General features: G+C 43.6%; 2 protein-coding genes across 3 annotated transcripts in view; one reads left to right on the forward strand and one right to left on the reverse strand.

Annotated features, from left to right (window-relative positions):
- The window catches only part of LOC147733968 (leucine-rich repeat and transmembrane domain-containing protein 2-like), a 68,401-nt gene extending 57,728 nt beyond the window's left edge, over positions 1–10,673 (forward strand). For both annotated transcript variants that reach the window (XM_086952874.1, XM_086952875.1), the window contains one exon: positions 1,230–10,673. In XM_086952874.1, coding sequence (XP_086809000.1) covers positions 1,230–1,672 — 443 coding nt within the window. In that variant the 3' untranslated portion in view covers positions 1,673–10,673. The remainder of the gene's footprint in view (positions 1–1,229) is intronic.
- Positions 1–16,604, reverse strand: part of LOC147733967 (voltage-dependent calcium channel subunit alpha-2/delta-4-like) — a 961,982-nt gene that overhangs the window by 312,080 nt on the left and 633,298 nt on the right. The gene's annotated exons all lie outside the window — the stretch shown is intronic.

The following is a 16,604-nucleotide window of genomic DNA, read 5'->3' on the forward strand; positions in this document are numbered from 1 at the left end:
CACTGCCTGTACTGGCTAGCACTGATTCACATGCAGTAACATCTAGCGCTAGGGCACTGCCTGTACCGGCTAGCACTGATTCACATGCAGTAACATCTAGTATTAGGCACTGCCTGTACCGGCTAGCACTGATTCACATGCAGTAACATCTAGCGCTAGGGCACTGCCTGTACCCGCTAGCACTGATTCACATGCAGTAACATCTAGCGCTAGGGCACTGCCTGTACTAGCTAGCTCTAGTTCACAATATGTAAATCCTAGCACTAATTTACCACCTGGAACAACTAGGGATAGTTCATCTACTGCGAGTGCAGCACCTGAAATAGTTAGCTTTACTTCATCAGTTATATCTAGTTCACCGACTGTGGTAAATAGCTCTAGCTCATAACTCGTAACACCTAGCACTAATTCACCACCTGGAACAGCTGGAGCTAGTTCACAACCTGTAAGACCTTGCACTAATTTACCACCTGGAACAGCTACAACTAGTTCACCACCTGTAACAGGGTTTGCTAGCTTGCCGCCTGTTACACATAGCACTGATATACAACCTGGAAAAGCTAGTGCTATTTCACCACCTGTGACAGCTAGCTATAGCTCACATCTTGTAACACCCAGCACTAATTCACAACCTGGAACAGGTTCTTTTAGCTGCCACCTGTAATACCCAACAGTAGCACAGTAAAATAACGGGAGAAGTGGACGGTGAGAGAGGAATAAAGGGAGAGGCAGTGTGTGTGAACGAGACAACGTGATTATTAATAATAATGTGTGAAATTACTGTTATTTTGCGATAATGGTTTGTGAAACCAAAAATAAATTAGGAATAAAGTAAAAGTGAGTGGGAGAGACAGAAAGAGACCGAGAGAAAGATAAGGGTTAAAGAGGTGAAAAGTTAGAGAATACGGTGGTGAGGTAGAGAGACAAAAAGACAAGAGAGTGAGAGAGAAAGAGAGACAGAAAGACAAGAGAGCGAAAGAGAAAGAGAGCAATAAAGAACAAGAGAAAAATAGAGAAAGTGTGAGAGAGGGAAAGGCAAGGTGACCAACATAGAAAAAGTAAGAGCGAGAGCATGGCTGAAATATTTGTTGGAATAAAAATCTCTGATATGGAAGTACCCATCACTGCCTCTGGGATTTGTAATCCTGGACAGCTGTTGGCCTTGTTAACTGAGTTGGCATTCATTGGTGGCATTAAGATCTGAGCATCTCTTTTCTTTCCTGGTTCAGGGGGTAAGGTCGACGAGCTGCAGTGCACGCTGCCCAAAGAGCTACGCGGGAGGGACATGCGCATGGTGCCCATGGAGATGTTCAACTACTGCACCCAACTGGAGGATGAGAACAGCCCGTTGGTGGTGGATCGGCCAGAACCCCCCTGCAGCAAGAGCAGCATTTCACCGCCGGAGTCCAAGTCGGACCACGTGCCAGCCACCGAGTGTCCGCAGAGACAGAGGTACCGGCCGGTGAGTGTGCGGCGCGCTATTGGTACCGTCATCATCGCCGGCGTGGTGTGCGGCATTGTGTGCATCATGATGGTGGTGGCAGCGGCCTATGGATGCATCTACGCTTCCCTCATGGCCAAGTACCATCGGGAGCTGAAGAAGAGGCAGCCACTCATGAGCGATGCCGAGGGGGAGAATGAGGAGCAGAAGCAGATCTCATCTGTGGCATGAACAAATCTACCACCAGACTTTGTGTGGGTCAAGTGATATCACCTCTCCTCGAAAGGAAATGACTGACTAGCAAGCGCGTGGCACTGTTGCTTTGGTTCTAGCTTACCCTGGTCATTCCCCCTTTTTTCTTTCTTGAGAGACCTCTTCGGTGCTGCGGATTCAGCCTCACTCTCACCCAGCACATGTTGGAACAGGACACAGGGCCGCATGGCTTACCACTGTCATCCCAACCACAGGTCAATAGTAGCCCACAACACTCCGAACGATACAGCTGTTTGCGTCACCTTTTACTTCCAGGTCTACCAGGTTCATACCCATCCTTGGTTGGCATGGCTCAAGAGTTGTCTATGGAGGAAGGTACCTAGGGCATGGTCTTTAAAATAGGATGCAGGTCTAAATCCAGATCCGTGTGGGCACATTTATCAGCCATAACGCCACCATGGTGGCTGGAACATGCTGCTTCTCAAGTAGACTCTCTCTGAAGAACACATAGTGGGGGAGCAGCTGGGAGGAGTACAAAAGGACTTGATTTCCCCTTCACGATGGATAGAGACAAGAACGCGAGTGGCTGATAATGGTGAACTCTGGTACGTCTATGGAGCCCAGTAAGGTGATTCTGCCTCCTCTTCTCAGCACAACACTTCATTTAGAGGACAATGGCAACAACCAACCAAAACAAATGTTAACCCATTCCTTTTGGGATGCAAGGATATTGGGGCAGGGTTTTTAGGTGGAAGTAGAACCTTCTAAATGTTTTTGTGTGTCACAAGGAGGAAAGGGCTAATTCTGGCATCATATGCAAGGATGGTGAAAAGCCCCAATCCATGGAACAAAGACCTCAAGCATTCAGTGCTATGTCACCGGTACATCCTATGTTCATTTGTTACCTCCCTTGTTGGGCCTCAGCCCATCTCCATCCATGCACAAGGAATAAGGAGGCCATCTTCTTTGAACAACAACATGCTTAGAGACTCCAGTGGCTGCATCCCTTCCTCTTTTGTCGCCAGCACCCGACTCACCATGGTTCACAGGACATTCCATGCCCTCTTCCTCATCCGAAGAACATCTCTCTCTGTTTACTTTATCATTTGAGACATGGTAGCCATGTCTGAAATGAACTTGTGCATTTTAAGACAGACCTGTACAGACATAGAACTCTATTTTAATTGCAAAGTAATTGTATGTGTTGGAAAAAGTGCAGCGGTGGGACAGTACATTTGGGGGCTATGGTTGGAAGAAGATGGTCAAAGATCCATTCTGTCCTATCCCTGCATGATCTGCTTTCCTCCAAACAAAGCGAATACTGGTAAAGTAACACATGACTGTCCTTCCTCGAATGCTACTAGAATGTTTTTGTTCATCTCATATTATATTGAAAATGTTTTGTAAAAGCCTTTCGGGAAGATAATCTGTGGTCTTTTGGTTAGATACACAATATAGGTAATATTTCCTAACTGTTTTAATTCTTCTTCTATTGGTTTGTTCCTTTTTTTTGAAAATGTGTATAATTTCTTTTAGAAAATGCGCTTTCCCTGAATATCAAGGGATTTGTTTTAGGATGTTCACATCTGCCAAGCAGCATTCACACACTGAGTATATCTGAATAGCCCTTATTCGGTATCAAGAGAGGGACACAAGGGTGCTAGTCCATAGTTAGAATGATTATGGCCATCAGAGAGAGGAATATAGAGAGTTTGGCTGCCTGTCTTATCACTTGCTTTGTACTTTAGGGAAATTGCCCTTAAATTCATGCCCCATCCAATGCGTACGTGAAAGTTGTAGCTATAACAGTGTTTTTGTGCAATTCCATGTAGATAAAGTAAAGGGGAAGACGCTCCATACATGTAGACTGACAGTGCAATCAGATATCCATATAAATTACTTGTTTACCACTTAACATGCCTGTCCAGTTGAGAGGCTCACTGTGTCTCTGCTGCAATGACCAGCGTTTGGGATCTCAGACCCTTGGTGTAACCTTAGTTTCATTAGAGATGGTTTTGATGGCTTCAGCAAAAACTAATTTAAAATAGCGGCTGGATGAATCATTGTGGATGCAAGTGAATAGAGAGGATTTTAGTGATTTGCTAGACAGATGATAAGAAACTTTCCCTCAGACAAGTAGGAGAACGACACTTTCCTCTCTTCTGAGCAGCATTAGGGTTGTTGGAAGCCTCTACAAGGAGCTTGTTCTGGTACAACACATTCTGAGACCAGAATAAAGTTTGTTGGTAATGGTGAATGCTTCTATTTCTTGAAAAACTGCTTAAGGCGTACTATCACCACAGTGATAGGATGTTGGATGAAATTCCATGAGTTGTTAATCGCCTGGATTTCACACTTGGACGATTTTCCATTGGCATCACCTCTGATTTAGACCGTAACCCAACCTGCTGCCATGACCGAGATCCAACTCTCCATACATGTATCACATGTCCCTGCAGGCAGTGTGTGGCACTCAAAACTCTCACCCACGTACTCACATCAGTGACGCTGTCTCGCCTGATAACACAAATCTGTTCTCCATGCCTAAGCAGTAGTCTAGTATTTGCAAGTGCACTCAAATAATCAATAGTTTTTTCTAAAGTCACTTTCACATTTACCCAGAATCTATTTTCTGATGGGTGGTATTCTGCGGCACCCCTATGGCGGCAGTATCATATGCTGTGATGCCTTGTTCTCTTGAGAGAAGCTGTGGTCAAGCTGGGCCTTTCCCTGGTATGAAGGACAAGATTTTTCTATATACCTATCAATAAAACACTAACTCATATGTGCTGCTGGTTGCCACACTATGGTTGTATGTTGGAACAACGAGTTCCTCAACAACGACTACCTAAACAACACTGTAACTCGCTGTTCCGGAGTATTTGTTCAGGATGTTTCCTGATTTTAGAATACATACATGAATACTAACCCGCTAAAATCGTAGAGGCCATTATGAACCAGCAGCTCTCAGAGTTCATTGAACAACACGAACTCTTGGATGATACGCAATTCGGTTTCCGGAGGGGACACGGAACCGAAACAGCGCTGATAAAGGCCTCCGATAAAATTAGAGAAATCTTGGATTCGGGAGGAGCAGCAGTGCTCATTCTGTTGGATCTCTCGGCGGCTTTCGACACGGTCGACCATGCCATCTTGGTCGACCGTGTCGCAGCCCTGGGGATCAACCATCTGGCCAAAGATCTCATAGCTTCTTTTCTAGCTAACCGCAAACAGGCAGTTAAATTGGGCAATCATTATTCATCGACTTTTAAACTGCCATGCGGGGTCCCCCAAGGATCGTCGTTAAGTCCTGCGCTCTTTAACATTTATGTCGCAGACTTGGCAAGGGTTATAAAATTTAACTACCTATGCTGATGACACCCAACTTGTGCTGGCGGTGCATAAGAACGGACCAACGGTGGCAGCTAAGTTTCAGGAGGGGATACTAGAGATACAAGCATGGATGCATAGTAATTGCCTAAAACTGAACGCGGAGAAAACAGAGGTTATGACCTTTGGTAACATCTCTCCAGAATGGTCTCCGACTTGGTGGCCGACTCAGATGGGTCCTCCTCCGGTCCCAGTCGCAAAGGTCAGGAATCTTGGAGTGATCTTTGATAAACAACTATCATTCAAACATCATGTAAACAAGGTTGTCTCAGCTGCCTTCTTTACGCTGAAAAAGATAAAAAAAACTGCTACCGTACTTACCAGCATCAGCTGGAAAAACCCTAATTACCACCTTGGTGTTTTCCAAGCTTGATTACGGAAATGCCCTCTTTTTCAACACTCATAAATATATTCTGAACAAGCTCCAATCTGTTCAAAATATGGCAGCCAGAATCCTTCTCAACATTTCAAGGCGCCAGTCCACCTCGGCAGCTATACGCCATCTTCATGGGCTAAGAGTGGAGAGCAGGATCAAATTTAAGGCCTTATGCATTGCCTATAAGGCCATTCACCATACTGGCCCGAAGTTTCTAAAGGAGGCATTTCAGGTATTTACCTCTATAAGGAACCTAAGATCAGCAGCTAGTTGTCTACTATCTGTTCCCCGAACAAGAACTGCCACCTTGGGAGACAGACGATTCTTGGTAGCAACTCCTAGATTGTGGAATTCTCTCCCTCCACACATCAAAACTGCCCCCACTCTCATCTGTTTCCGTAGGGCCTTGAAGACCTGGCTCTTCAACCAATAAGTTTGTGTGCTGATCACCGTATCCTAGAGTATCTTCGGCGCCTAGACACCCTCGGGTATTAGCTGCGCATTAAAAATCCTATAAATAAATAAATAAATAAAATAAACACTAGCTACAAATTACTATTTGATCCGAAATGTAGGACAGTTAAGATAAATAGCTAAACACAAAAAATAAAAATGCAATTTTGTCTTTATTTTGGCAGCACAAATATTTCAAGTTCCATAATCTGTTTTGGTCGTATGTCAGAGGGTTACATATGCAGCACTGTATCAATGACATCCACAAATGTCACACACATATTTGGCACCTTGGGTGAGATGCAGGCTGCTATTAACACTCATGCTCTGTTAGCTGTATACCCAACTCACTTGAAGAAACTGCTCCTCCCTCCACTGTTGTCCAGAATGGCTGTGACTACCACGAACCCTAGTCTGAACCAGGCATCCAGCCAGCTAGGCTTCCCGGCAATCCTGGCCGGTTTTTGAGTTGCTCGATGGGGAATGGAGTGCTTGGCCTTGAGTTCAGAGTCTGGTCTTTGTTACTGTACCTTGATAAATATTTGATTTCCAAAGATAGGAGGCATAAGGGTGTACGATGTGACAAAAACAAGAGGTTGTTCACACCAAGTGAAAAGAGGCTCAAAGAGGAGATTTTGATAACGCACTACCAAGCAGATCACTTTTTACAGTAAACCCTAATGATGGAGAGTAGAGGACCAACTCAAGTAAAAAAGGGCTTGAGTTTGAGCGGTGTAATGTGCTGAATGAAGCCGCCATGTACTCGGATGCTCTCAGGTTTCTCGGCTATACAAGTACATTTGGATTCAGGTCCCAGAGGCTATTTGCCTGACGTGGTCCAAGGTTGAAAGGAAGATCAGACTATCGCATCAATTTAACTGGATAACTGCTACCTGCTGATGAACCTCCAATGGTGTCTGCTCTTGGGTGTTCTTGATATTCTGCTGCTTGCTGAATGCTCACCTTTTCTCCAGTGGACAGTGCTTGTGCTGGAAGCCTCTGGAATGTGTTGACTTTGTTGGAGACAACACTAGATACCCACTTCCTTCTCCCAGGGGCACCTAAGTTCACTCAGAACTTGGTGGTCCCCGCTTTTCGCGTCAGTGATACAGATTAATCATGAAGCTACTTCCAGGCCTTTGGCTCCTACATTTTCCTAACATCAGCTTCTTTTAAGAAAACCATGGAGCTTGCAGACTCTGCAGAAACATTAATTTCTCAGAAACCACTAGACATCTTTTGATTTTAAGGGAAAACCATCTCTGTTACAGGAAATGAAAAGGCAGAAGTGGGTCCCAAGGTAGATACCTTACGAGCCACAGCTGGACACAAGAACGGCTACTGGCAAAGCGGAGTGAGACACAAAACTCTGTTGTTTTTTGGTCAACGGGTGGGGGGTTTATTTCCACCTATATTAGACCCTTTAACAGAGGATGAGGAATGTTTTATACACAGTGAAATACATCACACGAAGAGAATTCAATTTCATTTTCTGGACACTGCTTTGCATTGGGAGATGGAGAGCCTGCTCATAGGCAAAGGACACCAAAACAAAGCTGCAAACCGTGTTGGGTACTTATCCCATTGAGCGTTCCCTTGAGGGGGGCTGGAGCCACTAGAGGCATGTTAAGGCAAACGGAGCGAGAGAATAGAAAGAGAGAGAGAGAGGGAAATACTGGAAGGAAAGAGACACAACAGGAAGAAAATGCAACTGTCTTGAAAATGTTTTGCTGCCAGTGCTGCATCTGGTGCTTGGTCCGGCCCTGAAAGCTTCCTTTCATATGGTAACTACCTCACGTAAGGTTAATACAGATATTGACTCACTTACAAATCATTGTTTTCAGATGTTTTAGGATAGTTACTTCAATTGAATTAAAACAAAAACTACAACATCCAGCATGCATGAGAGAATCAGGTGAAAGTTCAGGCCTGGAAACCGTGTCCATAATAACCTGGATGCATCCATAGGCTTTCTTCTAACCCAACAAAAAGTGATGGCCGTTCTCCCACCTTCAAACCAATATTACCTATGCACAAACACAATATAATGGGCAGACGCTATCTTTAACCAAAGAAAACTTACTACAGCCTTATAGACAGTGTATGGGTCAGTGAAGTAGGATGCTTCTCTTACCCTATGTTTCTGTAGACCCAAACACAGTGCAAGAGTCTGCAGAGCATTATCCCCCCAAACCCTAACTAGACAACAGACCAAACACAGCACAAGGGTTTGTGAAGCAGAATCCCTCTCTTAGTCAAAGTAAACTATCCACCTAAAACACTATAGGTGTCTGTGGAGAGTAAGTCTTTTCTGACCATAAGCTTACTCTAGACCTATACACAGTGTTGGTATCTCTGAAGCATGATCCTTTTCTTACCATTGGCTTACGATTGACAAGAAGTCATTGATCCATATGGTGCAGATGTTTTATTTTACTTGAAGCTTACTATAGACCAAGCGTAATACTGATGCACATAGGAAGGCCATATTATTCTTCGGAAAGCTTACCATAGGATTTTGGAAACTGACCATAGGTTATGTTTTTTTGATTAAGTGATTCATCTCATCGAAAACCTTTTTTTCCAGACTGAACATGATTCTGATTTTTGGGAGAGGGGGAACTACCCTATTCCCAAACAAACACATAGCTTTGTCGTGACCCAAGGCATAACTGATCCATATGGTATAGTGTTTCCTTTCACTTAAATTATCATTTCTTCTGACCCAAGTACAATATTGGATCCTCTGGAGAAGGAGTTACTACACTGTTTATTTGAAGATTATTTAAAGAGACGTGTGCAACAAGAGTGACTTTCCAACCAAACCACGCATTTTCTAAGCTGAAGACACAGGAACGCTATAGGCCCGATGTCCTATCTCACTCAACAATACTCTTGCACGACTGGAGCAGATTTGTTTTACTGATCATGCTTTCTCTTGACTTAAAACTCTAAAACCGCCTTAGGTGCAGAGATCCCTTCATTCATTTTTTTCTACAGACGACATAGTTACCTGTGGGGCAGATGTTCTCTTTCACCAATAAAAAGCTTTGTAGTGCATGAAGGCCCTTATGGAGCACTGCAAATACTTTTTGGTAAGGTATAACCACCTGATAAGCGATTGTCCTCAAACCAAGACATTTTACAAAAAAAGTCTGTAATGTGAAGCACCACGTCATAGGTACGCCTGATACTTAGCACTTTAAGGGTTACCTGAGGCTTAGTACCCGAAGTGCTTCCCATGCATTGTTTTTAGATCTGTGTCTCAAGTTTGTGATCCTAATGTTGGGAAATTGTAAAAGTTGTGTCAAGGTAGCGACAAGGGTTTCAAAATATACGGACTGGTCAACTTTCTATCATTCAGAACCTCAAATATACTCTTCCAAGAAACAGAGCCTCTCATTTCAGCATCCATTTAGAACATGGGAGAAATTCACATTGTTACAGGCTTTTCACAAAATGCCAACTATATTTTGAACTGCTTCTGGAGTAACCTTGGCTCCCTGAATTCTAAGGAATCTCAGGATGATTCTCACAAGATCTGCATGGCTTCTGCAAACAAGGCATTTAGAATAAAGGCTTTTCCTACACAGTTTGTGGGAAAATATATATTGTGGATTATGAGGAATATTGTCTGACATTTTTGATTGCAAACTAATTAATATTTTGGTACCATTTTTAAATACTTATTTACAGATGGCCAGAACTACTTATTTCAAAAAGTCAAAGTTTCCCACTTATCTTTATAATGTGATGGAAAAATATGTTTCTATGGTTACTTGATGAAGTTCCCATATGACAGAATTGAAAGACACTCCAGTACAAGATAGCTGCCAGACTGCTCGAGAGATATATTTTTATTACTCGTTCTTTGTCTGTGGCTTTCCAGTTAAATTTGAGTAACTTTAAGATGGTAACATGCATTTTTGCTTCTCTAGATCAATCCTTTTCTTTGGGAAGTAATGGTGCATCCTGCTCCAATTGAAATACTCTCTGTTTTTTTTAACGTGGGATATTTCGGTACATTCCACATGCACGTGGCTTTCAATTTACAGTCGCGATCCATACTCTTTTCTGCTACTGGGTCTGAATGAACCGAAAGGCCTTGCGAGCACGCTACCACAAACCTCTAGTCATGACAGTATAGCAGTCACAGGTTACAAGAGGACCCTTTAATCTTACAGGCATAGCTAGAAAGCTGGGCATTTCTAAAGCACATGCCACAAACTGAGTTGCATCTAGGCTCTTAAGTAATAGATATTTTCGTTACTCATCGGAAAGGCACTCATTGTATCATCATCAGAAGGATCCTTGGAAGACCATTTAAACAAGTGACTATTTGCTTTCACGCTGACCTCTTGAGCAGGCACTCAGTCAACCACTCTGTCTTACTGTGCAGCTGGAGAAACAAAGGTTTACGTACATGGCAGTTGTCAAGGAGCTACAAAACCACATAACCCCTCCACCTCCCCAAGGCTAAAACACATTCCTGAAGAAGGGGTATTTTTTTTAGTGTTTGTTTTTGTTTTTTCTGTCTGTTCTGTGCACCCAATAGTGCATCTTGACTGGGTGGGCGGTGAGGGCCCTGTCCAGGCACCACCAATGAGCTGCAAGGGCTCCCGCGTCTCCCAGTTTCGTAGTCCTGCTCAAGGAGGGGGCTCTTGGTTTTATTTTTGCTAATTATATGTGTGAGACTGTTTGAAAGAGAGCTGTAATTTGTCAAACTGTTCTTTGCCCTTTCCGTAACATTCTGATGTCATTGTTCTGTGTCCGAATGATAATAAAGATTGTATTTCTGTAGTGTCCTGTGGCTGCCTCATCATTGGCTGTATTGCATCAATGACAATATTCCACCAATGGGTATCGCCTCTACTGCCAATGCAACCAACCTTTGCATCAATGATAATATTCCACCTATGGGTATCGCCTTTACTGCCAATGCAACCAACCTTTGCTTCAATGATAATATTCCAGCAATGGGTATCGCCTCTACTGCCAATGCAACCAACCTTTGCATCAGTGATAATATTTTACAAATGGCACTAGGTGAGTGAGTCAGAAACAAAAACATCTTCTCGCCCATCCACAGAGGTTTCAGAGAATGATTTTCAATAATCAACCAGATTTTCGCTTTCTTGCACAAAATGTATAAATTTAGCACAGGTAAAAAAAAATGCCTCTATGCAATGCTTTTTTAGATTTTGGCTCTGCATTCAACCTTGTCCTAAGATGCTATCTCTGGGAATTGACCGTCGCCTCTTGTCCCTAATTCAATTGCTGTATATCGGAACCACCTCTCAGATTAGACAAATCAAAAAGGGAATATCAGCAAAAATCGATACATCAGTACAGTGGTAAAGCAAGGATGACTTTTGACACCCAGCATGCTTTCCCTCTTTATCAACGGCATGTATCAAGAAGTTCTCAAACCACAAATGACTTTCCGGCAATGAACAAATATGAGATACCGTCACTCCTGTATGCTGATGACACAATCCTGATGTCTAAAATCCCCACTGGTCTCCAGGCTCAACCCACAGCTATAGAAGGATACAACTTAAAAATCAACACAGGAAAAATAAAAACTATGACCTTCAGGACAAAACGTCAGAAAGAGTATCCATTCTCCAAAAATGATACATAACTGGATGACTCTTTCAAATATCTGGGGTAACAATTGACAGAACGCTCAAATGGAATGCCCATGTTCAGACCACAATAGAAAAATCTATGGCGGTTGCCAATGCAATATTGAGCATCGAGTGCAACCACTGTCATTGTTTCTCAGACCTTACTGAAAAACGTTTCCAAGCAAAAGATGAAAGCTATATTTCATATGGCTCCAAGCTATAGGGTCTGGATAAGAATACAAGCAGAGTTGCCTGCTCTGAGAGGAAATTCTGGAAATCAATGCTAAAGTTACTTTCAAGTTTCTCCTCAGCTGCCCTAGAATCAGACATCGGCTATCTTTCAATCGAGACCAGCTGATAGATGGCCCCTATAAAATATGGGTTCAAAAGACCAAAAGAACTGGCCAGCAACCTGGTTGACTGGGCGTGGAACAAACATTTTAGCATGAATGGCAAATCACTCCATGTAACACAACTGGATAAAGAAGCTAAGAGACTTGGTCTACTATTGCTCTCTGAATCCCCCAACTTTGCATTACTGACAAAAAAAGAAGACAAACTCCATTGCCAACAAACACGTCTCAATCCTAAAGATGAATCAGAAATTTGAGGCGCTCGTAAAACTACACTCAAGGAACCATGCTGGCTTGCCTGACTCCTCATGAGATGCTCAATAATAACTTGAGAGTAGACACTTTGCTCTACTTAGATGCAGAAGGAGGGGTTGTTGCTAAGTGACATATTAAACAAAAAAAATCATGTGATCTCAGAAAAATGCCTGTGTGGAGCAACAGAGGATCCGAAACATATCATGCTGAACTGTAATTTGTGCAACATGATCAGGTCCAATATAATAGCCAATACCTTATGGAAAGAGCAGCTTGAAAACCCAGATGAACAAACGCTCTTCCCCCTAACTGATCTCTCAGTCCACGCGACAAAACAACTTGGCTTATAATTGAGGAAAAGCTGGGACATCCGGATGATACTTTCGGGAACTTAAAATAGTGGCAAAAACATAATAACCTTATCCCTATGTTAAAATAATTTGCAGGAAAAAAGCAGCAATGTAATAGATGTTCTTTATTTAATGTGCCTTGCTGGAGCAGCATAAGTGGCTTATCTGTTTTAATTTTAACTATTTTAAAAATGTTTTTTTGAAAGCAGCTATGCTTTTGCATTGTCGGGCGAAACCACCTTCAATATTTTTTAAACTCCAGAAATGGGCATCACTCAACCTGCCAGAGCACCCACGCTCTGTGTCAATGATAATATTCTACCAATGGGCATCACTTAACCTACCGGTGCATCCAACATCTGTGTCAATGATAATATTCTACCAATGGGCAGCACCTCACATGCCGACATACCCGTGCTCTGCATAAATCATAATATTCCACCAATGGGCTTCGCCTCACCTGATGACCCCAAGACATGCCCTGCATTGCTATTAATATTCCACCAATGGGCTTCACCTCACCTGATGACCCCAAGTCATGCCCGGCATTGCTATTAATATTCCACCAATGGTAATCATCTCACCTGCCAAAGTACCCAAGCTATGCACAAGCCTTTCTCTGTATCAAGGCAGATACTAAACCTATGGACAGCATCTCACACACCAGTGTACCTACACTCTGATCTACATCAATGCAAATACTCCACTTCTAGGCATTCACTCACCTGTCAAGGTACCAAAACCCTGCTATGTCTAGCAGCAAATCTTCCACCTGGGAGCATCGTCTAAATCACCAGCGCACTCAAAACCTGCGCTGCATCAACGCAAATGTTATATTATACTGGGGAGTGCTCCAACTCCACCTGCCAATGCACTTCACTCGCGTCCTACAACTGCTAATATTTCATCAATGAAAACCTCCTCTTGCGCCACCATTGCAGCCCGGTCGTGGCCCTGTCGTAGGATCATTGACAGAATATCAGAAACCAAAATATTGTGTGGACAGAATATCGTGTCAACAATATCGAGGATGAAAGTATCAAGAAGAGAAGGCAAATAGGTAAGTATAGGTTGACTATTGTTAACTCCACATCTACCTATCTTGAAGATAAATATATTGTCATGGTACATATGGGTGGAGTTATAAATAGTAAAACTTTGCTTGTCTATAGAAACTTAACTTCATGATGTTTTTTTCTTGTTTATTCTTGACACAATATTTTTTCCAGAGATATTACTGTTTCCAGTTATTTGTATAATCAACTCTGTAATATCCAATGATGTGAAATACCGTAAGACTCTAGCTCAGGGGTCCCCAAACCGGTCCTGGAGGGCCGGATCCATGCCAGATTTTTAAAATAACTACATGTATCTCAATGGGGATATACAAAAAATCTGGCATGGATCCGGCCCTCCAGGACCGGTTTGGAGACCCCTGCTCTAGCTGTTGATCCACGAGATCAGGGATATTGTGTCCGCCAGTGGGGTCTGAGCCCTTATGGATATTTCAGGTTTTTGAGCCAGGATTAAAACAGTGTTGGTCTTAGGCTTTAATAAATTCTGCTTGGACCTGCCTTAAACACCGCAGAGCAAAAAGAGCTTTGAAGACCGCTCTGTGTAGTATTTCAGACAGTAGCTCTACCTGCTGTTAAAAGGGGAGTGACCATTTAGGGTGTTGTTAGCCCACCAATGGCACAACTGAATCTACTTAAAAAAATAGGAAACACTTTTTTACTTTGAATGATTTACACAGCAATTTAGTGATTTTTCAGTTTTTTATCCTAGAATTTCACTTTTACCTTTTGTGATGGGAATACTAGACAAAATCAGCTGTAGGTAAAAGATAATATCCAGAAAGACATAAAAATAACTTGGCTAATTATTAGAAAGTAAATGTAAAAAAAGCCCATGGTCGAAGTAAGAAAACACTTACTTCGACCATAGGGTACTCCTGAAAGGTGCACATATGCTGATGGAGCGCATTGTACACCATGAAGCAACAACGCTGCAGCAGAAAGCGCTATAAAAAGGTTGCTATACCACATAATAAAAATATTAGTACAGTGCTGTGTTTGAGTTGCATGATGTTTCACAGAACTTGAACATCAAGCGGAAGCCTTTGTAGCTATCTTTCTATAGAATACTAAAGGGCGTCCAACTGGTATATTAAATGTCATAGTTTGTGAACTAACATTAGCGATTCTTTGTAAGGAAGATATGGTCATGTGGCAAAGTTCAAAATTAGAGTACAACAATTTCAATCTTAGCCTCATGTTTCGGAGTGGATGCAACTGGTGTAATTCTCCGAAGTGTAATTACTCATTGTTACCGCAGGTTGGGAATGGCCTTTTTGCAGGGTTAGCCCCAAAATTTTTGCTTTTTCCTCTTATTTTCCCCTGACCTGTGTGTGTTGGTTTTAGGACTCTGGGCACTTTACCACTGCTAATCAGTGCTTATGTGCATATGCTCTCTGTGTAAATTATGTTATGGGTTGGTGTTTCCATGATTGGATATTTGATTTAACTGTTAGCTGCTAGTAAAGTGCACTGTGTGTGCCCGGGCCGGTGAATCAAATGCTACCCGGGGGCCTGAAGCACTGGTTGTACCACCCCAGTGAGTAGCCCTGTAAACGGTAACTCAGACCTGCCATTGTAGAGTCTGCACGCAGTTTGTAACTGCCATGTCGACTAGGCCAGTGCATACACTGGCCGGTCCCTAACCTTCCCTTTTCTTACATGTCAGACATCCCTCAGGTAGGCCAAAGGTACCCCTGTGGGCCGGGTGCAATGTATGTGAAAGGTAGGACATGCCCTGGTGTGTGTGGCATGTCATAATAGTGAATTACAGCCAATTTCGTTTTTCACTATTGCAAGGCTACCAGTTCCCCATAGGATAGAATGGGAGGTTTGTTTATAAAATCTTATAAACATAACTGGCCCGGGGAATTCGGTAAGAAAATACAATTTAGTATGCCTGAACTCAGAAGCTAAAGATGCATCTTTTAGTGAAGGTGATTTTTACAGTCTGCGTTTGAAAATACCACTTTATGAAAGTGGGTATTTTTTTGCTCAGTCATCCCTGGTGCCTCTGCTGGAATGTAGATTGCCTGTCTGGGTTTTGGATGGCAGAAGGCTGGGGGAGGGGCTCCATATGGACTAGGTAGGTCAGGAAAGGGCTGAATAGACCTGGGCTACGATGGGGGAAGGGGAGGGGAGATTTCCTTGCACCTCAAAGGGCCTGGTCTGCCTCTGACAAATGCCGTTTCCACCTCCTGCCAGGAATTCACACCAGAGAAGGCCCAACTGGTTCTGGCCGAGCACAGACACCCTCTCCCTGAAAGATCAAAGGATTTTTGGACATAAATACTGGGTCGCAGACCCCTGAACTTCAGAACTCATCTGGAACAAGAAGACTGCTAAGAGGGAGAAGCTGCAAAAAGGAACAACTGTTTTGCTGGGTGCTTTGCCGGGCTGACCTGCAGTGGCTGCTTCTGTCTTGGGGAGTGAAAGGCCTGGACTTGACTTTCTGCAATCCAATGTGTGAGTCTCTCCAAGGGCTTGAGGTAGAGCTTGTACCCTGTTAACGAAGTCTCAGGAACAACAAAGACTTCAAGTTCTTCTGCCTGCAGCACTGAGGACTGTGTGTTTTGTGCTGCAAACAGAGTAAAAGCAACTCTATGGCATCTACTACGCCACTGCCGACTCCGTATCCTGAAGGCACTGCAGAGGGCAACGCGCACCATAACCTTGGTCTTACAGTCACCAAAGCTTTGGCACCGCAGAGAGCACAGCCGCAATGCCGCACTGCGACCTTGGTCTCACGATGCCGCCAACGAGCCGCTGCTCACACCGCGACCTGTCGGCACTGCATTCCGCACCGCCTCGCTTCACGCTGAAGCTTTGGCACCACAGAGAGCACCACTGCAATGCTGCACCATGACCTTGGTCTCACCGACGACGCCTGTTGGCGCCACCACCGAACAGCTGCTCACACCGCGACCTGTGGGCACCGCACTCTGCACCGCCTTGCTGCACGAGGATGCCTTGGCCTGCCTGACCCTGCCACTTCCCGCCAAAATCGACGCCGCTGCTTGCATCTTGGCTCGAGGGCACCGCTCGTAAGTCACACAATGCACCGCCCTCA

Source organism: Lissotriton vulgaris, chromosome 1_2, assembly GCF_964263255.1.
Source record: "Lissotriton vulgaris chromosome 1_2, aLisVul1.2, whole genome shotgun sequence".
Taxonomy (NCBI): Eukaryota; Metazoa; Chordata; class Amphibia; order Caudata; family Salamandridae; genus Lissotriton; species Lissotriton vulgaris.